The sequence below is a fragment of the Pimephales promelas genome, chromosome 4 (assembly GCF_988280905.1).
Source record: "Pimephales promelas chromosome 4, fPimPro1.hap1.1, whole genome shotgun sequence".
Lineage (NCBI taxonomy): Eukaryota > Metazoa > Chordata > Actinopteri > Cypriniformes > Leuciscidae > Pimephales > Pimephales promelas.
The window spans coordinates 6126556-6144550 of NC_142772.1; the positions used below are offsets into that span (position 1 = coordinate 6126556).

General features: G+C 37.6%; 1 protein-coding gene across 1 annotated transcript in view; it reads right to left on the reverse strand.

Moving 5' to 3' along the window:
* The window catches only part of ap2b1 (adaptor related protein complex 2 subunit beta 1), a 54827-nt gene that overhangs the window by 28826 nt on the left and 8006 nt on the right, over positions 1 to 17995 (reverse strand). Inside the window, exons 10-15 of the mRNA XM_089129885.1 lie at positions 17749 to 17864; positions 17273 to 17438; positions 15700 to 15798; positions 13982 to 14241; positions 11464 to 11656; positions 829 to 870 (exon numbers count right to left, since the gene is read on the reverse strand). Of these exons, the coding sequence (XP_088986011.1) occupies positions 829 to 870; positions 11464 to 11656; positions 13982 to 14241; positions 15700 to 15798; positions 17273 to 17438; positions 17749 to 17864 (876 nt within the window). The remainder of the gene's footprint in view (positions 1 to 828; positions 871 to 11463; positions 11657 to 13981; positions 14242 to 15699; positions 15799 to 17272; positions 17439 to 17748; positions 17865 to 17995) is intronic.

Genomic DNA, 17995 nt, shown 5'->3' on the forward strand with positions numbered 1-17995 from the left:
AGACAGAGTTATGAAGCCAATCAGTATATATGGGGATGATTAGGAGGATGGTGGACAAAGGCCACTGGGAAAATTTGTCCAGGATGCCGGGATTAAACCCCTAATCTTTTGAAAGACATCCTGAGATTTTATGTGACCACAGAGAGTCAGGACCTCAGTTTAAGGTCTCATCTGAAGGACATGGCTTTTGATGTGTCCCGATCAATATACTGGGGCATTAGGACCCACACAGATCACAGGGAGAGCGCCCCCTACTGGCCTCCCCAACACCTCTTCCAGCAGCAACCTGGTTTTCCCAGGAAAAGCTTCAGTGGGCAACCAGTCTTGGGCTGATTCTTAATACACATTTCTTTTGATATCTCCATTCTTAAAGTTCTTTATGGTTCAATCCCAGAGATATGGGGATCTCAATGAGACATATTCAGTGGTTAAAAACCAAATGTGGGTTACTTTGTAAACAGCTGAAACGGCTCTCTTGTAATTTGGTTTCAAATTAATGAAAATGATCATTTTAACCGGCCTACACAAAATAGTGGATTACTCAGTAAACGTTCGTCAATGGCATTGAAAAGTTTGGCTTTCATCGCTATTTATGTTTGTCTTTAGCTGAAAAAAAGTTAACCCTTCAGTTCTTCAAAGACATCTTTAGAGAAGATGCACATCTCATCACCACAAAGCAGAAAGCACTTTTGTGTATGCAACAGAAAGAAACAAAGCAGGACACACAGGTAGGCATTTATTCTATAAACTATTACGAATCAATGAATAGTGCACAGCATGCTGAGAGTGGACATGCGGACATGAGCGGAGAGAGAGGAGCTCACTTACTGCAGGACTGCCCCCAACACCTCCTCCCAGATCTCCCCCGAGCTACAACAGAGAACAGAAGACCCATTTCCAGGCCCACAAACAACATGAGAGACAGACAGAGATGTAAAGGATCCATTAATAACAAAGATTTTCCTGTTTACAAAGGAAGTGATGTCACAAACAATGATTAAAGCCTGAAATTTTGCACTTTTTTTTCTTGCCATGGTTAAAATCAACCTCAAAGAGCCCTCTAGCTCATGAAAGAGGCTTTCCTGTGGGAAGTAAGAGTTGAGCGGTGTTTCTATGTTGCAGGCCTTCACTGCTGCCAATCCCTCATCACAGTAGTTAGTTACGACTGAAGATGAGTAGTGATATTTCATAAGCTGAAAGCAACAATTCAGCTTGTGTGTGTTAGAAGTAGCAGTGGAATAAGGAAAAATTCATTTGTGAGTGAAGTAAATGCTCTGGATGATATAATTCTGAAATACTGAAGAAAAAAAATATCCATAAATCCACAAGCTTTTCTGAACATGATGACAATTTTGGTGATGCACAATTTTGGTGATGCACAGTTTGGGAAAATAAATAAATAAAATAAAACTGCGATTCTTTTTTTAAAGCAATTTAAAAAGTACTTTTAAAGAGCTTCAGGTTTGTGGTGCTTGTTTTCAGGGCTACACAATTTGACTAATTGTGTGATTATATCAATATGACTATAAAATACTACAACAAATAATAATTATTCTTATTAATATTATTATAACATTTAAATATTAAACAAAATAAAAAATATTCCTAGAAGTAAAATTCTCAAAAATAAAATAAAAATTATATTTAAAAAAATACATTTTTAATTACAATTATAATATTTGTGGCTTAATGTCTTTATTTTCAAACATTAAACTATTGAGCTTTTATTTTGGTGGGAAAATGTCTTTGGTAACAAGAAAATGCTACTTAGTAAAAATATGGGGAAATATTTCACATAAATGGATCAACATGAGGGTGGGTAATGATGACAACATATTTTTGGGTGATCTCCTTTCACTTTCACACTGTGTCCTAGCCAAACACATGATAATTCGACATCTCGTAAGAGTTTTTGTCTAACCAATAGCGATTGGGACAAGCGACACTACAATTTATTGGTTGTGCTTAGAATACATTTGTGCACCGATCATCCCCGCCCATACTTAAGTCATTAACCCAAAGTATATTAATCAAATATGGATGAGGAAATGATGGAAATGTAGAAATATTGGATATTTTAAGACAAAACCGTAAAGATCCACAAGGAAAACAACAGCAAAGACTCCCCCTGGAGATGCATCATGGAAGTCATGAAAAATCTTGTGTGTTTGAATCTGTGCAGTGAGTTTCAAGTGCATTAAGAAAGTAAATGGTGCAAAGCCTGCGTGATGACTAAAACTTTGTAGATTTTTTCCCCAAGCCCACATTCCTCTTACTGACCTTCCGCCATACGGTGACCTTGATTTTCATGGTGATAAAACTGGCATGATTAAACAACCTAACAGATTCATACTCAGCAGGACACAAATCTCAAGCTGAGCCATAAAGTGCAACAGGCATGATTTAGGGTTTGGCAGAAACAGTAATTGATAAATGCAAATGATTCATAATGTGATTCAAATTAGACAAACTCTGTGCCCCAGACGTGCTAAATGTCAAAGTTAATCTAGCTAAAGAGGCCGTTGAGACTGCAAGTTTAGGGTGCTGAGTCTGCAGTGTTCATCTCTTTGAAACACTCTCACGACCTTGAGCGGTCAGGATGGTTCTGCAGACTGTTGAATGTTTAACATTCATTGGCTCTGAACACTGTCTCCTTGACAGAGAGACACTGGTATTTTATTGGAATGACTCGTTTAATGACTCAGCACAGCAGGAGCACATTCATTGTACTGAACACAAAGCTTTGTGCCTGTGTTAAGCGGTGATGTTGGGCATGGTGTTGACTTGGGTGGAAAAGTTTGACAATCCATTCCACTTCCTGTATACTCCAGTCCATTTTGAGTACTGGGTTTTTGTTCGATTCCACGTCATCAACACATTTAAACATGTTTTGTTTTTCCTCATTTTTATATACTATATGGTATATTGGGTTATTTTCATGAATTATCCGTAGTTGCAGGGTTTAAATTTAACATTCGCCAAATGTGGGTAAAAATCAACTGTGGCGAGTAACGCTGTCAAATCACTAGCCAAATTTGCGTGTTATGTTTACTCACTTTGCTGGGGAAGTTGGTGTAAGCCAAATCTGTGCACATTTGGCGCAAATACTCAACTCGTGAGTCATCATGATATATTAAACAGATATATGGCTTACTTGAACATGCCCATCATACGCAACAAACAACGGCGCGCTTGTTCATTTGCATTTAAGCAATAGAGAAGATTAAAATAATTTGGTTAACAGAAAAGACATTGTTATTTTTCATGTTATTTTGGTTTTTTTAACGTTCTTTGGACTGTATTGATCTGTCCACCTAAAAAAGCAAGAAACCCTTATTATTAAAACATTCTTTTTTTTTTCTTTTTTTTTGGTTGCGGGGAACCCGGGGGGGATTGGGGGCAGTAGAAGTTCTGATTGGCCAATAACTTAAAAATGTAGAAGCCAAATTTGATCAGTTTTGGTAATAAAATAAAACATTGTCTTACTTGCAGATCACATATTCACTGTTGACTAGTGCTGGCTACTTGAAAATTCACAATTCATTTCATAATGATGTCAGACTAATGGTGCGTTCACACCTGATGCGAATAGCACGTCAGGCGCGAATGATTTCAATGTTAAGTCAATGCAAAGACGCGTTGCGTGAGGGAAAAATTTCTGCGGCGCGAATGAGGCGCAGAGTGCGGCGCGGAAGACGCGAATACGCCTCATACGCGTGTCAAGTTCGTGCGAATGATTTAGTTAGTTCTATTTGTGCATTCATGCGTTTGACGCGAATTCGCGTCTGCCGCCCGAGTTAAAAAATCTGAACTTTGGTGTCAATTTGCGCCGCGTTAACCAATCAGGAGCCTAGCTGCTTGCTCACGTGGTGAAAGATCTGGATGCTTCAATAAATTATTTTGTAATATGACTAAATGCCTGGTGTGGTTCTAATGCACAACAAAACAAATATTTTGCAAAGCAAATATGCCTTAAAACTTTATTTCAATATACGAGACATGTTCATTTTGTATTGAATGTTATTTATTCCATATCTAGACTATATGAAATATTATTATGATGTAAAGACAACCAACAACATACATGTGTCTGGACGTGAGAGAGAAAAAATAAAAAAATAAAAATCACAGGACAGGTTAATAACTTTTGGAGGCTGGCTCTATTTATCATCAAAACATGACAGATTAGATGGATGAGGGCAAGGGTGATCCTCGCTCCAATGCGCAACAACAACAGGTCATCAAACTGGGCGCGGGACAGGCGGAAGTACCGCTGAAAGCGGCTGTCATCCAGCGCAGCTCCTGGAGCGAGCAAATGGTGAAACTCGCCAAACGGTTCGCCATTGAATGATCCGGTGGACACAAATACGGTGACGATGATCCCCACGCTGGTGTTCTGCTCTCCAGAGTAAATACAGAGCTGTGACTCTCTCAATGAATGCTCGATCAACATAAAAAAGATGGCCGCCAACGGGTTTCGATTCTGACGCGTGTAAATTTCGCTTCAAACTTTTGTTTTTATGCGCGTCAGTTTCACTCTTGACGCGCGAATTAACACAAAGTGGTCAACCGTCAAACTAGATGCGGTAGACGTGAATTTGACTCGCTAATCGCATCCTGTGTGAATGCACGGTAAGACAGATACCATCAAGTGAAGGAGTGAATGAGCAGTGAATCTCAATGATGATGAGTATATCACTAGTTTAAAGACGGGATTGCAACACCTTTCCTTACACCATGCTCAACACTACATGAGCGCCTTCACACAGCAGGCAGCCGGTGTCTCAATCCTGGTTTGTTCAGGGCACTCGTGCAAGGCTGGTAACTTCTCCAATCTGGAGAAAAGATTGGCCTGAGTAGCAGCACCTGCGCTTCCCAGATATAAACTCTTCACATGTGCCATGCTGGAGGTGCTTCCTACTGAAGCAAGATGCCTGCTTGACAAATCCAATTATTCACGAAGAGGAGGAAACAGGCCTTTTGTGGCTCCAGGACAAAAGATATGGTCAAATTGTATCTGGATGTGAGGGTTTCTGGCATATACCCCCCAATATTTATCAAAGAGATTGTTCACCCAAAATAAAGATTCTGACATCATATATTCACCCTTGTCATTCCAGGCAGTATCATTTTCTTCAGAGGAATGCAAAAGAAGGTATTTTGCTGAACAAAGGTATAATGCTTCATTTTTTAAGCTCAACAAACCCTGTGCCCATTTACGGCCACTGAGTGGAAAAGAGCAGCTAAGGTCACATCATTAATCTACTGTAGATGCATTTGGATTCGGAAATGGGGTTTTCGTTTGAAAACGCTCTCCGTCCACACTAGCGTTTCCAAGCATTTTCCAAAAGTTTCACATCCACACTGAAACATTGGGAAACACCACATTAACCGTATTGTGCATGCTATTCATCTAGCAGGATCATTTTAATTAGCAAAATACATCACCATACATTGATGCGTCCAGGTCGCACTCACACACCATTATATGTTTGGTGTAAAACTGCTGTAGGACAGCAATTGCGAGTAAATTCTGTAATTTTCACAGTAACGCAATTGCAGTACGATTACAGTCACATGACTAAAAATGCATGATCGTTTTCGAATACATTCGTTTTCACAGTCTGAACTGTAACGCAAAACAACGTCTTAAAATGTATCCACTTGGGAGTACGTTCTTCAAAAGAAAGTAAAACGAATAGGGATGTAACAATATATCGCAATACATCAATGCAACATTATGTATTTCGAATAGCAACAAGCCACCTTATTAGGTACACCTGTTCAACTGCTCTTTAACGCAAATATCTAATCAGCCAATCACACGTCAGCAACTCAATACATTAAGACATGTAGTTGAGCACCAGAATGGGGAAGAAATGTGATGAGTGACTTTGTAATGTAGAATGGTTATTGGTGCCAGACAGGCTATTTCAGAAATCTAATGGGATTTTCACGCACAACAATCTCTAGGGTTTACTGAGAATGGTCAGAAAATATCCAGTGAGTGGCAGTGAAAATATCTTGTGGATGCCAGAGATCAGAGGAGAATGGCCAGATGGTTCCAGCTGATAGAACAGTAACTGAAATAACCACTCGTTACAACTGCCAAAATGTCCCATTTAAACTTTTTTTGGGCTTTGTTTAAAGTATGGTGAGAGTACTGTATTATGACATCGTTATCTGGTACCGGACTGAATCGTCACGTGACTATTGTTACACCCCTAGTTTAAATTTACTTGAGAGTATGTAAATGACGTCAATATTACTATTTTGGATGAACAATTCCCTAAAATGTAAATGTTAGGATAGTGTGCTGTATTTGTTTTTCCAAATTGTGTTTTGGCAATAGACTATGTCCTACGTACCTATCAATTATCCACAGATGTGCAATTGATTATAAATTTAAAGGGTTAGTTCGGCCAAAAATGAAAATTCTGTAAGTATTTACTCACCCTCAATGTTGTTCCAACCCTGTAAGACCTTCGTTCATCTTTGGAACACAAATTAAGATATTTTGGATGAAATCTGAGAGCTGGATCACTCCTCCATACTAGTCCATAGGCTTCTTGAGGGATTGAAACTTGCCGGCCTCGAAAAGTTATTAAAGACATCGTTAAAATAGTCCAAGTGACTACAGTGGCTCAATTTTTACTTTATCAAACGACGAGAACACTTTGTGTGCAAAAAAACCCCCAAAAACAACGACTTTATTTCAACTATTCATTTGCTTGTCTCTCAGCCTCGAGTCAGGTTACTAGATTAATAGTGTAAGCTTCTGTTATTGTACGTCACACGCATCACACACGTGACCAGCGTCGGCCAATAGTGAGCCTACGTGTGACGTAGCTCTACGCTATCACACTACGTTAACTGACTAGAGGCGTAAAGAGAAGGAAGTGAATAGTTGAAATAAAGGGGTTATTTTTGTTGTTTTTTGCGCAACAAAAATTGTTCTCGTCGTTTGATAAAGTTAAGATTGAGCCACTGTAGTCACTCGGACTATTTTAACGAGGTCTTTAATTACATTTCGAGGACGGCAAGTTTCAATTCCTCAAGAAGCCTATGGACTAGTATGTGATCCAGCTCTCAGATTTCATCAAAAATATCTTTATTTGTGTTCCGAAGATGAACAAAGGTCTTACGGGGTTGGAACAACATGAGGGTAAGCAAATACTGACAGAATTTAAATTTTTGGGTGAACTAACCCTTTAAAAAAATATATGGCCAATGTTTCGACATTTCTCAGTGTGTTCACTTTGTCCTTTTAGAGAGCACGCACATCCAGATTTGCAAACATCACAACCAAACATTTAAATATTCACTTCGCTTCCCTCAGGAACTGTGTGTGTGAGTTGAGTGAAAGAATTTATGTGGGTTGATAAATGCGTATAAGGCAGCAAGGCATTCAGCCCTGGGGTTCAGGTGCTGTGGTTGCAGTGGGTTTAGGAGAGAAGGACCTGTGGCTAGAATGATATAACACTTTTGAGCTCTGTTACAGAGTAAGAACACTCCATATAAACAATCTCTCCACTACACATTGAATTTAAAAACTGGTAATAAACATTATGTTGTCATACTAATTACAATAACTAGGAACTAACCCATGTACATGCATGAGATTAAAGATATAGAAACAAGTAAATTAGTGATATTGATCATTTGTACACATGGTCAGGTGTTCTTGCCTCCATTGAAACTTAAGAGTGTGTTCACACTTTGAAGATTTGGTTTGGATTAAAACAAACTCTGGTGCGATTGCTCTAGCGCGGTTCATTTGAATAAGCGAACGCTGCCATCTAGGCCTGTTGGAACGAATTCCGAAATATAATTCGAATATTAAAAAAAAAAAAAATCAATACTATTCGAATGCTGAAGTTACTGTTCGAATATTGCTTTATATATATTTATTTATAATTTTTCATTTTCTTTAATATGCAATCTTGCCTTTTCGTCGCCTTGGCTTAAACGCTTGTGAAAATAAAATGCCTTTGTTTCGTCTGATGAACAAAAAAGTTTTTAAATCGTAACACAAGTGTGCACGTTATCCAGGGTGTATCATCATAACAGCTGTCAAAAATGGTAGCCTAAATGTTTAACGACGTAAAAAGCGCCCCCCAAAGGGCATGTGAAGCGGAAAACGCAAATATCTCAACGGATTCGGTGCGCATCGAGCTTGTTAGAACCGTCTAGTCGGACGGAAAATAACGATATAAGTTTCAGAATTTTTGGAGATGTTTTCGCGGAGATATCAGCCGAAAACCATTGGAAGCGCTTAAACCATATTCAGCACGAATAAAATGTGTATTTGATGTCCTTCTTGTGGACCAAACGTGTAACAACAACCACATGCTATAGTGGCATTGGCGATCCATAAGCATGTGTAATGTCGCAAATATTAATAATAGGATAAATTTTAGCATCTAATATTCAAATATTATTCGAATATCAAATAAAATATAAGTAATGGAATTCGAATAGTATTATAGAGGAAGATTGACAGCCCTACTGTCATCCGAACCCTAGTGCGCACCAAGCAAGCCAACCGAGACCCGTGAAAAGGGGATCTCTGGTGCGATTCGACTGAAATAGGAAACACAGCTCAGACCAAAGACATCTAAACAAAAACAAAATAGGACATGATGATGTCACTGTGATCCTAAAAAGGGCAGAATGCTCAAGGATACATGGTTCATCTCGTCATACGAGTTATGTTGCTCATTACAGTTCGGTAGAGGCATTAGAACTGCCACTTTCTTGCTGCAGATCTTCATTTGTGTGTGCAATAGAGGAACACCGGGAGCTTTTCACTCCTTTACACATTTTATAAGCTCTTCATGGGTTCTCAGCACGTCAAAATACCATTATATGTAGGCTACGCACATACAAGTGCACTTAGCCCAGAACACAGCTTTGTTTTTGGTAAAATCTGTCAGAAAACATGTCATAAAAGCAGTTTTTTTTTCATTTAGCATCTTTAAGTTTGCTGTTAAAAAATGACCAGGACTAAAATGTTGGTCGCACTTCATATTACAGTCTTGGACTTTTGGATCAAACCAAATAAACCAAACTATAAGTGTGAACACACCCCAAGACACTTTTTTGATATTCGCAATACATCGGGACAAAAAGACATTCTTTTAGTCCATTATTTGCAGAGATGTATAGCAATGAAGTAGAACCACTTAAGTACTGTACTTAAGTAATAAAATGCTGTATCTGTACTCTACTAGAGTATTGTTTTTTTCTCATACTTCTACTTTTACTTCAGTAGATATTTTCGATGAATTTAATACTTTTACTTCGATATTTTTTTAATGTTCTGCTAGTTACTCGTTACAATTATAAAAATTTTACGAATCATTCGTTGCAAGTTGGCTTTCATGCTGCCTAAATCACACGCCAGTTGTATAGGGTAATGGTATCGATGGTATCGTCCAGCAATGACATTTTTTGGCGGCCGCCAAAGCAAATTTGTAACCCGCCAAAGCGCCTTATTTGATTGCTAGTTCAAACTTTTGACTGCTTTCTTTGATAATTACACGGCACAATACTGGTACTTTTACTACTTAAGTAGTGAATTTTAAAATAAACTACTTGCAATACTTACAAAAAATGTTGAATACTTTAGTACTTTTACTTAAGTGTGGTGCTTAAAGAGCACTTCAACTTCCACTCAAGTTACTTTTGTGATAGAGCACTTGTACTTTTACTCAAGTCCGGGTTTCTAGTACTTTATACATCTCTGATTATTTGTAACAATAAAAAAAAACTAAACTGAATTTTAAAACAAATTCAATATGGATGCATTTTCACTGATGGTCTAGTGCACAACAGGCACTTTTGGACTGTATGCCTACATAGTTTGCTTTCCATTATATGTACACATAAAACTTCCTAAAATCGATGTGATCTGCCTTCAGTTTCCCACATTATATTTCATGTTTGGATTTGTAAGCAGTACTCAGCATTGTGTCGATAAAAGTTGAGCGTTTGATTGGAATCACAATCACAGTTCCAGTTCCCTTCCAGTTAAACGAGCTGACCTCGCTGCTGTTTCTCCCAGTGATTCTTCACTTTGCTGTTCACTGTGATCAGGCAGAACTTGTGAGATGTGGTGACCATGGTAACGAGTGTGGTAGTGTGGTTATTGCTCAAATGTGAAATATACTGCTGCAATAATATCACACTGAGCAGAGTGCCCTGAAACCCCTTAACCACTCCTTCACAAACCACCAGAGATCTAGTCAACTTCAATGAAAACCCTAGTCATTCTGACAAGAGCAACAGCTGTATGGGCATCTCAGAGGACACCATTGCAAATTTGAGCTCACTCTTACAGGAATAGAATTACAAAACCTATTAGAAATGGAATTACATCAAATAAAATGAACTAAAAAACACCAGTCGACCAGCCTAAAAAGAACCAGTAGGTTTTTAGTTTTGTTTTGGCTCAAACTTGCACACAAATTGCGCTGCAATTATTTCCTAAAATGTAATTTGTGTGGAAATATTCCAACATATGCTCGAAATATAGTAAGAAAAATATAGCAATGCTCGAAAAACATGTAGAAAAATGTAAATATTGAATTGGGGGTTTAAAAGAATGCATCTCTGAAGGGAACGGACTGTCTTCAGAAATGTTTTGATGGCATTTCCTTTTCTCTTATCTCAGTATAAAGTAGTGTTTATAAGCACAGCGCTGATTCGTTCACAGCGGTACCTAAAGAAATGCCAGTTATACAGCAAATAAACAACAAATAAATTTGCTCAAAAAAAAAAAACAAAAAAAAAAACCGGCAACCGGTATCGGTAAATTAGCTTGTAAAGAAATTGGAATCGGGCCATGAAAAATCACCATTGTTGACAAACTGATTTGTTAAAAAAAAATTAGCACTCCCTATTCACAAATAAGTGACCATAGTTTCTGCTAAAATACCACAGTTACAGTACAGGTGTTAGTACTGTAAAATCATAAAAAAAATCATATGTATCTCCATCAAACAGCATTTCAGTCATTATTTAATGTCTTTTCATGCTGACAGAATTTGAACTTTTTCTGTTTTCCCAATAAAAGAAAAGAACTTAACATCCTTAAAATAAATTACAAAACCTAACATAAGTTACAAAACTTAGTGAGGTTTATGCTTAAAACACTCACAAAAAACAACCTTTGAAGAAAGAAAAAGAAACGTAATTAAATATATTTTCTCCAAAAAAAAAAAACCTATTATCTTACAAAATTTGGCTTGGTAAATATTTCAAGGCTGTTTATATATTTACTTGAAAAATTCTGAATAATAAACAGATTTTTGCAGAGCACAGTTTTACTGTTGTAAAAGTAATTGGAGCAACCATGGTACTCTTACGGAAAATATGGTCATCATTGTAAATTGTTGTGAGGGTCATGGACATTAAAACCACCACCAACAAAACATATAATTAAAATTTAAGAATACGCACCAAACTGTCCAGACCACCCCCAAGGAGATCCACAGCGCCCATCTGCATGGAAGACACCTGGGGCACGTTGACGGGAGGACCGAGGTCCAGATTAAGCAGGTCTCCCAAAAGGTCACCCTGAGATGGAATAACCTGGGGTTGGTCGATGGAAGCAGCTTGGCCAGTACTGACTGGACTCTCCCCGGTGTCGATACTGCAAAAGAATGATGACATTACAACACTAAGTGAATCTAAGTGAACAAAAGGATGGGACCGACAAGCCCTTTTTTCATTGTTTGATGGAGAGTACAACGTAGGTTCTGTGTGGCACTACTTACGAAGAGTCCCCCATTGTATTACTGGACTGAGACTGATTCAGAGAAAAACAAATAACAGGAATGCTAGACCTTTTGGCCAAGGACTTAACATGACTTTATGATTTTGAGTTGTGATTATTAGATTAAGAGCCCTATTTACTAAACAGGGAAAAGAAGAGAGACCGCAATCCCATAAAAGCGCAGATGGGAGTGGAAAGTTCTGTGGGTGATCTACTGACAATTGCCCACATTAAAGAACGCAGACGCAGCAGCTCATTTACAATATGACCAACGCAAGAGCAGTGCAAACCAGCAAAAAGTATCTTGGCAAATGATACGTCTAGATAGCATCTTCCTCTGGCTTTCCAAATAAATAAACAAACACAAATAAACGAGTGGTGAAAATTCTCTCCATTTCTACCACTTCTATCAGTTCTTTGCGGTTTCTCCTCCAACAGCAACTATCCAAGCCATGTCTGGCACTAAATGCTTTTTTTAGGTGGTAAATTGTCTTAGCTTCAGACATCACGCCCACAGACCATTAGCTGAAAGTCTGATGCATAAAGTGCAGAAAATGGGCAACACTTAGGGAGTTTCAGGGATTTTAGAGAGACGGCAGCAAAACGCTGGATTTTCAAAAGCATGTGAAGTTCGAGGCACCACTGTCGCAGTAAACTTAAATCTTAAATGAATAATTTATTAGATGTACAACAGTCTGTTATCATAAGAACACAGACTTTACGTTTTCATGCCCTTTAAGGTGCCATCTGTAAGAATTGAGGTTAAAATATCCCAAAAAATGAGCTACACGCATCAAAAGAATGAGAAGAAATAAGGTTGATGATGTCATTAAAAAAATGACAAGTTAGTGCTGCCGAGATATTAACCTGAATTAGCATGCTAAATTACTAGCCCCGGCCCGGCAGGTGTCGTAATACCAGTTTCGGCCATGGGAGGCGGTATGCGGGCGGGCAACATAACCACCAGCCAAACTGCAATAGACGCGTAACTCGCGAGGCTTGTGTGTGTACTTGAACCTGATGTCAACCGTGTGGAAATACAGCCCACTACTAAATTTCAGTTCAGGAAAGAGTTCAAAACATGATTGGTGGATATTATGCTTGAGGAATAAATTTTGTTAAGTTGTAGCATACGTTATCTTTCAACAGTGTTCGTGTTCTTTTACCATTAGATAGTAGAGATGATCGGTTTGCGTGCGCTAGGGATCTGTCACACTCAAAAAAATTATTACTTTGTTCAATTTCATTAATTAAAATGAGCATATACGACACAATCCTTTATAGAAGTGATTCCAGCTTAATTTCATTAAATGTAATCAATGTAATCTTTTAAAAAATTGGTTTACCAAATTTTTTTTAATTGAGTCAACATAAATATTTTTTGTTCGTCTTAAACGGATGTCACTCAAAAAATGAATTTTGGCCTCTTGTTAAAATAATTAATTAAAATAAGCAAAAGTAACATGATTGTTTAATATTGTCACAACTTAATTTAATTGTGTTCAATCAACCTAATTCAATTCACCTAATTCAGACAAAACTAAATGTAGTTAACCTGGCAAAACCTTATCTAGTAGGAATGACTAAATTAATTTAAATTAATACAACAAGATTACAACAAATTATTTCAAACTAATTTAAAATTTGTTGGAAAAATGTAATTCAATTACGTGGAAAACCTTTCCTTAATTTAATTAAGTTCGTTCAACAGATTATTTTTCATTTACAATCGCCAAAACGGTATTTATTGTTTGAATTGTGTAATAAAATTGACAGAATCTGAGAGCTGAGATTTTTTTATTTATCATAACTAACCTGCTCCGTCTAGTCTGTCGGTCTCTTTGCGTGACAAAATTGCGTGAGACCGTGAGAAAAGTGTCATTTGCGTGTCTCACGGTGAATTCGTGAGAGTTGGCAGCTCTGAATGGCGCTAGCTTGGTCAACATCAGTGAATGCTGTCTGTCAAATTAATTCAAACTAACAATAAAAATGTAATACGAACAAAACAAATACCGTAAAACTTTATTAGTTTTACGGTATTTAGAAATAGACGTATTGCGCTTGTGCAATCTGTTATTAAATCTGCCCCAAAGATTTTTATAAACCATACAGTATTAAAGACCTCACACTTACAATTTCTAGACAGCCAATGAAATATTCAAGAGTTTTAGCTAGATTTTGCTTTAGCCGTCTTAGCCGTACCTGCCGTGCTGGATGGGCAGATGTTTACGGTGAATGCCGTGGCTTCCTTCCACAAAGGCAGTGGGGGGTTTGTGGTAGACGGAGGCCAGCGAGCCGATGTGGCAGATGAGCTCGTCCAACAGGGTGGGCTCAATCAGGTCCGTCTCCTCGGAGATCAGAGGCTTCTCAGACAGCACAACCTCTTTAGCGGTCACGGGGTCGGTGGACAGCAGACGCCAGTAGATGTAGCCACGATCACGCAAGTCAGGGTTATCAGAGTCCTGAGGTGGAGAATGTTTGAATAAACAGTTGTGAAATAAATTGCACGTGTATTAGTTATGGCTGTCAACTTCAGTCGTTTAGTCGACTAATCGGTCGATGCCGTCTTGGTCGACTGACATTCTTATTGGTCGACCAGTTGCATTTTTTTTTTACCAATAGAAAGACATTTTCATTGATTAATGCTGCGTTCATGTGCTATGGTAATTATGGGAAATACTAAAAGCCGACGTGGAAAATGCACATGAACACCCCCTCATGTGGTATTTTCTACTGGGCAACTCGTAGAATATTTTGATGGACGAGTTGCCGAGATGAGATAACCTTTGACCATTTCAAAATGGCGGAGAGCACCGCAAGAGTCGAGAATGGTAAAAATATATACTATACATGATCTAGAAAATATATTGGCATATTATTTACCTTTTGAGTTTTGATAAATAATTTTCTTGCTGTAGCAGATGACTTAAGCAATCTAAAATACTTTTAGCTAAATAACAGGTCTGGATCTCCATCTTTTTACCACATTACGACAACAAAAGCACTTGAACGCAACACACTGGTAAATACCGGGCTATTTAGGTTTTTTGTGTGTTCGTTTTAAAAGGCCTAGATCGGCTGGACGAAACCCATAGCTTTGAAAGTAAAGAAGAATATAAAGCCTCTATAAACGAGAGCTTTTGTTAGGATTTTTTATTATTTGGCAATTTCAGCAGTTTTATTTTTTATATACTTTCAAAGAATTGTATTATTATTATTATAATTTTGTATGTATTATTGATGTTTTCTCGTTGTTGTTTTACAAATGCTCTATGACAATTGTTTAAAAAATATTCAATCAAAACACCGCGTCTTTTTTTTTTTGTCGACTGATCGTTGCGCAGGACAATACTTTGGTTGACTAAGGATTTCTTTGGTTGACTACAGCCTTAGTATTAGTATATTTAAATCCATGCATTCAGTCTTAAAGTGACAGCAGCATCATATTCCTGCTGCCGTTTGTTTCATTAATGTTAATCAAACAACCAAAGACAAAGAGAAAATTACTCATTACTCTTTAGTAGATTTACTAGGATTAATCTATATTTAATTTATACAGTCAAAACTATGCAGTGTTGTTTTACATTAGATCACTTTCTGTTCTGAATTCATTTGCATTATTTATTTCACAGGATTGCTGTATTTGTTCATCACTAAGATCCCTAACCAACTCTAAGAGAGGAAATAGAATATGTTGCACATGTCGCTAGCCATTAAATAAAGAGATTTTAATTCAAGATCCTTTCTCATCTCTTAATTGTTTTATACTTAAAATAGTGTTATTTATTTCGTTAATCTGTATCAGTGATCATATCGGACAATACTGCTTCCAGTGATCGGTATCCGGCCCAAAAGTCCTGATTGAAGCACACTTAATTGTAGAGTAACACTATGGTTTGTATTGCCCAAGCACATCTCACCTGAGTGGCCAGACTGAGCACTTGCTGAACCAGCTCTTGAGTCTCTGAAGGCTTCTTCAGGAACAGCTTCACAATGGCTGTCAGGAGAGTCAACTGGACCTGAAAGCAACAATGCAGTGGATACCTTAATAAGTCCCTTCTTTTAAAGAAACTATTTACTATGAAAAAAAACACACACAAATTGACCTGGAAGGTATTCCAGAAAGCAAGCCTAACTTATCATCACATATACTCTCGGATGATTAACCCATGAGTTCAGCCAAACCGTGTTATGTTTCACATCGCAAGCATCAACGGAGCATGAGCAACACGAGTTATGTTGCCGCCCATATCAATGAGTGAGAGCAATTCACATCAGAATGGAAGCGTGACGGCCGACCCTCTCATTCATTAACATTGGAAGCGATAAATTACGCGCTGTTCGGTGTTCACGCTCTGCTGACCCCTGGATGTTTAAATTGAGATCTTTTAATGATTAATTGTGCAGCTCTAATATACTATATATACTATATAACATAATATTTTGCGCAATCTGTCACACCCACTAGAGCCTAATCAATAGGGCACGTATGCCCTGAATAACTTTGACGTAATCTAACCATGGAATATAACCTGCTCCGGTAATGTTCAGAGAGTAAGTTGTTATGGCTACTTACCCTTTATCCCCTTAAGTTTCACCCCCCCCCCCCTTTTTTGAAAATAGATGAAAATGCACATTTCGAACTTAAATGGTTGTAATTCAAGAATGCTCTGGAATATAGACGTAAGATTGGTCTCGTTTTAAAGAAGACATTTGGCAGATTTTTGTAGAAGTGAAATAAATTAAGAATTTAAAACAGAAAAAAAGTTATAGAAGTTTGAGTTTATGAAAATGTACAATATAAAAAATTTAATTATTCATATTTTATATAAAATATATATTTTCAAAACCTGGGCAACTCTAAAAAAAAATCAAAGCCAAAAATCTGAATAAGTTGTGTTTCAAATATTAGGTTGATATCTAAAAAAATTAGCTTTCAGTGAGAATTTATTTGGGCGCAGTACCAAACTTTTTCACTAGGGCACAACCAGACTCCATTACTGCCCATATAAGGGCGCCTCCATTTCCATATGAAATAATAATTATTATAATTATAAAATAATTGAATGGAGGCTTTCTTTTGAACTCTTGGCATGAAAACAAACAGGTTTCTACACTTCTTTCATGATTTTTCATGTTCATCACAATTTCAAAATAAAGGTCTAAACACGCCTTGGAGTATGAAAATATTCTTGTTGCAAATTGATAAATTACGGCTCCTCTGTAATATATTTTAATCACCAAATATGAAAACTAGAGATTCTAAGCTTTCAAATGATATATAGTTTGTCAAGATTAGTTTAGGTTTAGTATAGGATAATACTGTTTTAAAAAATGTAATGGATTTGGGCCCACCGGTGACACTAAAGGGGTTAAGTTACCTCAGGTTTTGGAGCCGAAAGTTGGTTATACGCTTACTTGGAGTAAACCCGGTTATGTCACATAACCTGCTTTCTGGAAAACACCCAATCTAAAACAATAACAATGACAAACCTGAGTGCTTTCATCATGGAAGCCCTCAAGGAAACTCTCCAGGAGCTCATCAGCATTGTCGATACGCTCTGCATATTCGCCCACAATCCAGATCATGGCTGCTCGAGCGTCGGGCTCATCCAGAGAGTCCAGGTTTTCACACAGAGTGGCAATTATGCTTTCATATCTTTGCATAAAACAGAGAGCTGAATCAGCAGGCAATTAATTACATGCTCTTTTTTTAAGACAAAATGATATTCTCTGTTCCAAAACCCAGCGAGTTGTGTACACAGCATTTTAAGGATCACGCCTGGGCTGAGATACCTCATTTAAGTCTAATTCTAAGGCATGTATTTAGACAATCCCAGAATGCATTGTGACAAACTCATGGAAAAAAAAAATCAAATCAAAGTAGTGGAGGGGACAAGAAAACTGTGATGTCATTCAGTATTGAAAAGTATCAATAAAAATAGCTCAGATGAGAGTTATGAACTGACTTGTTGGGGTATTTGCGGAAGATGTCCCTGATGACCACAATGGCCTCTTGCACAACATAATTGACTTTGGTCTGGATGAGGTCCAGCAGGGTGCTAACACAACGCTCAGCTGATTGCTGTACACACAGATATAAGAGAAAACTCATCAAGGCACTACAGCTCTTTCAACACATATACAATGAAAAAAAAATCAATAAAGGTTTCTTATGATTGATGTTAAGTGATAAATCTTTGCTATTTAGCTTGT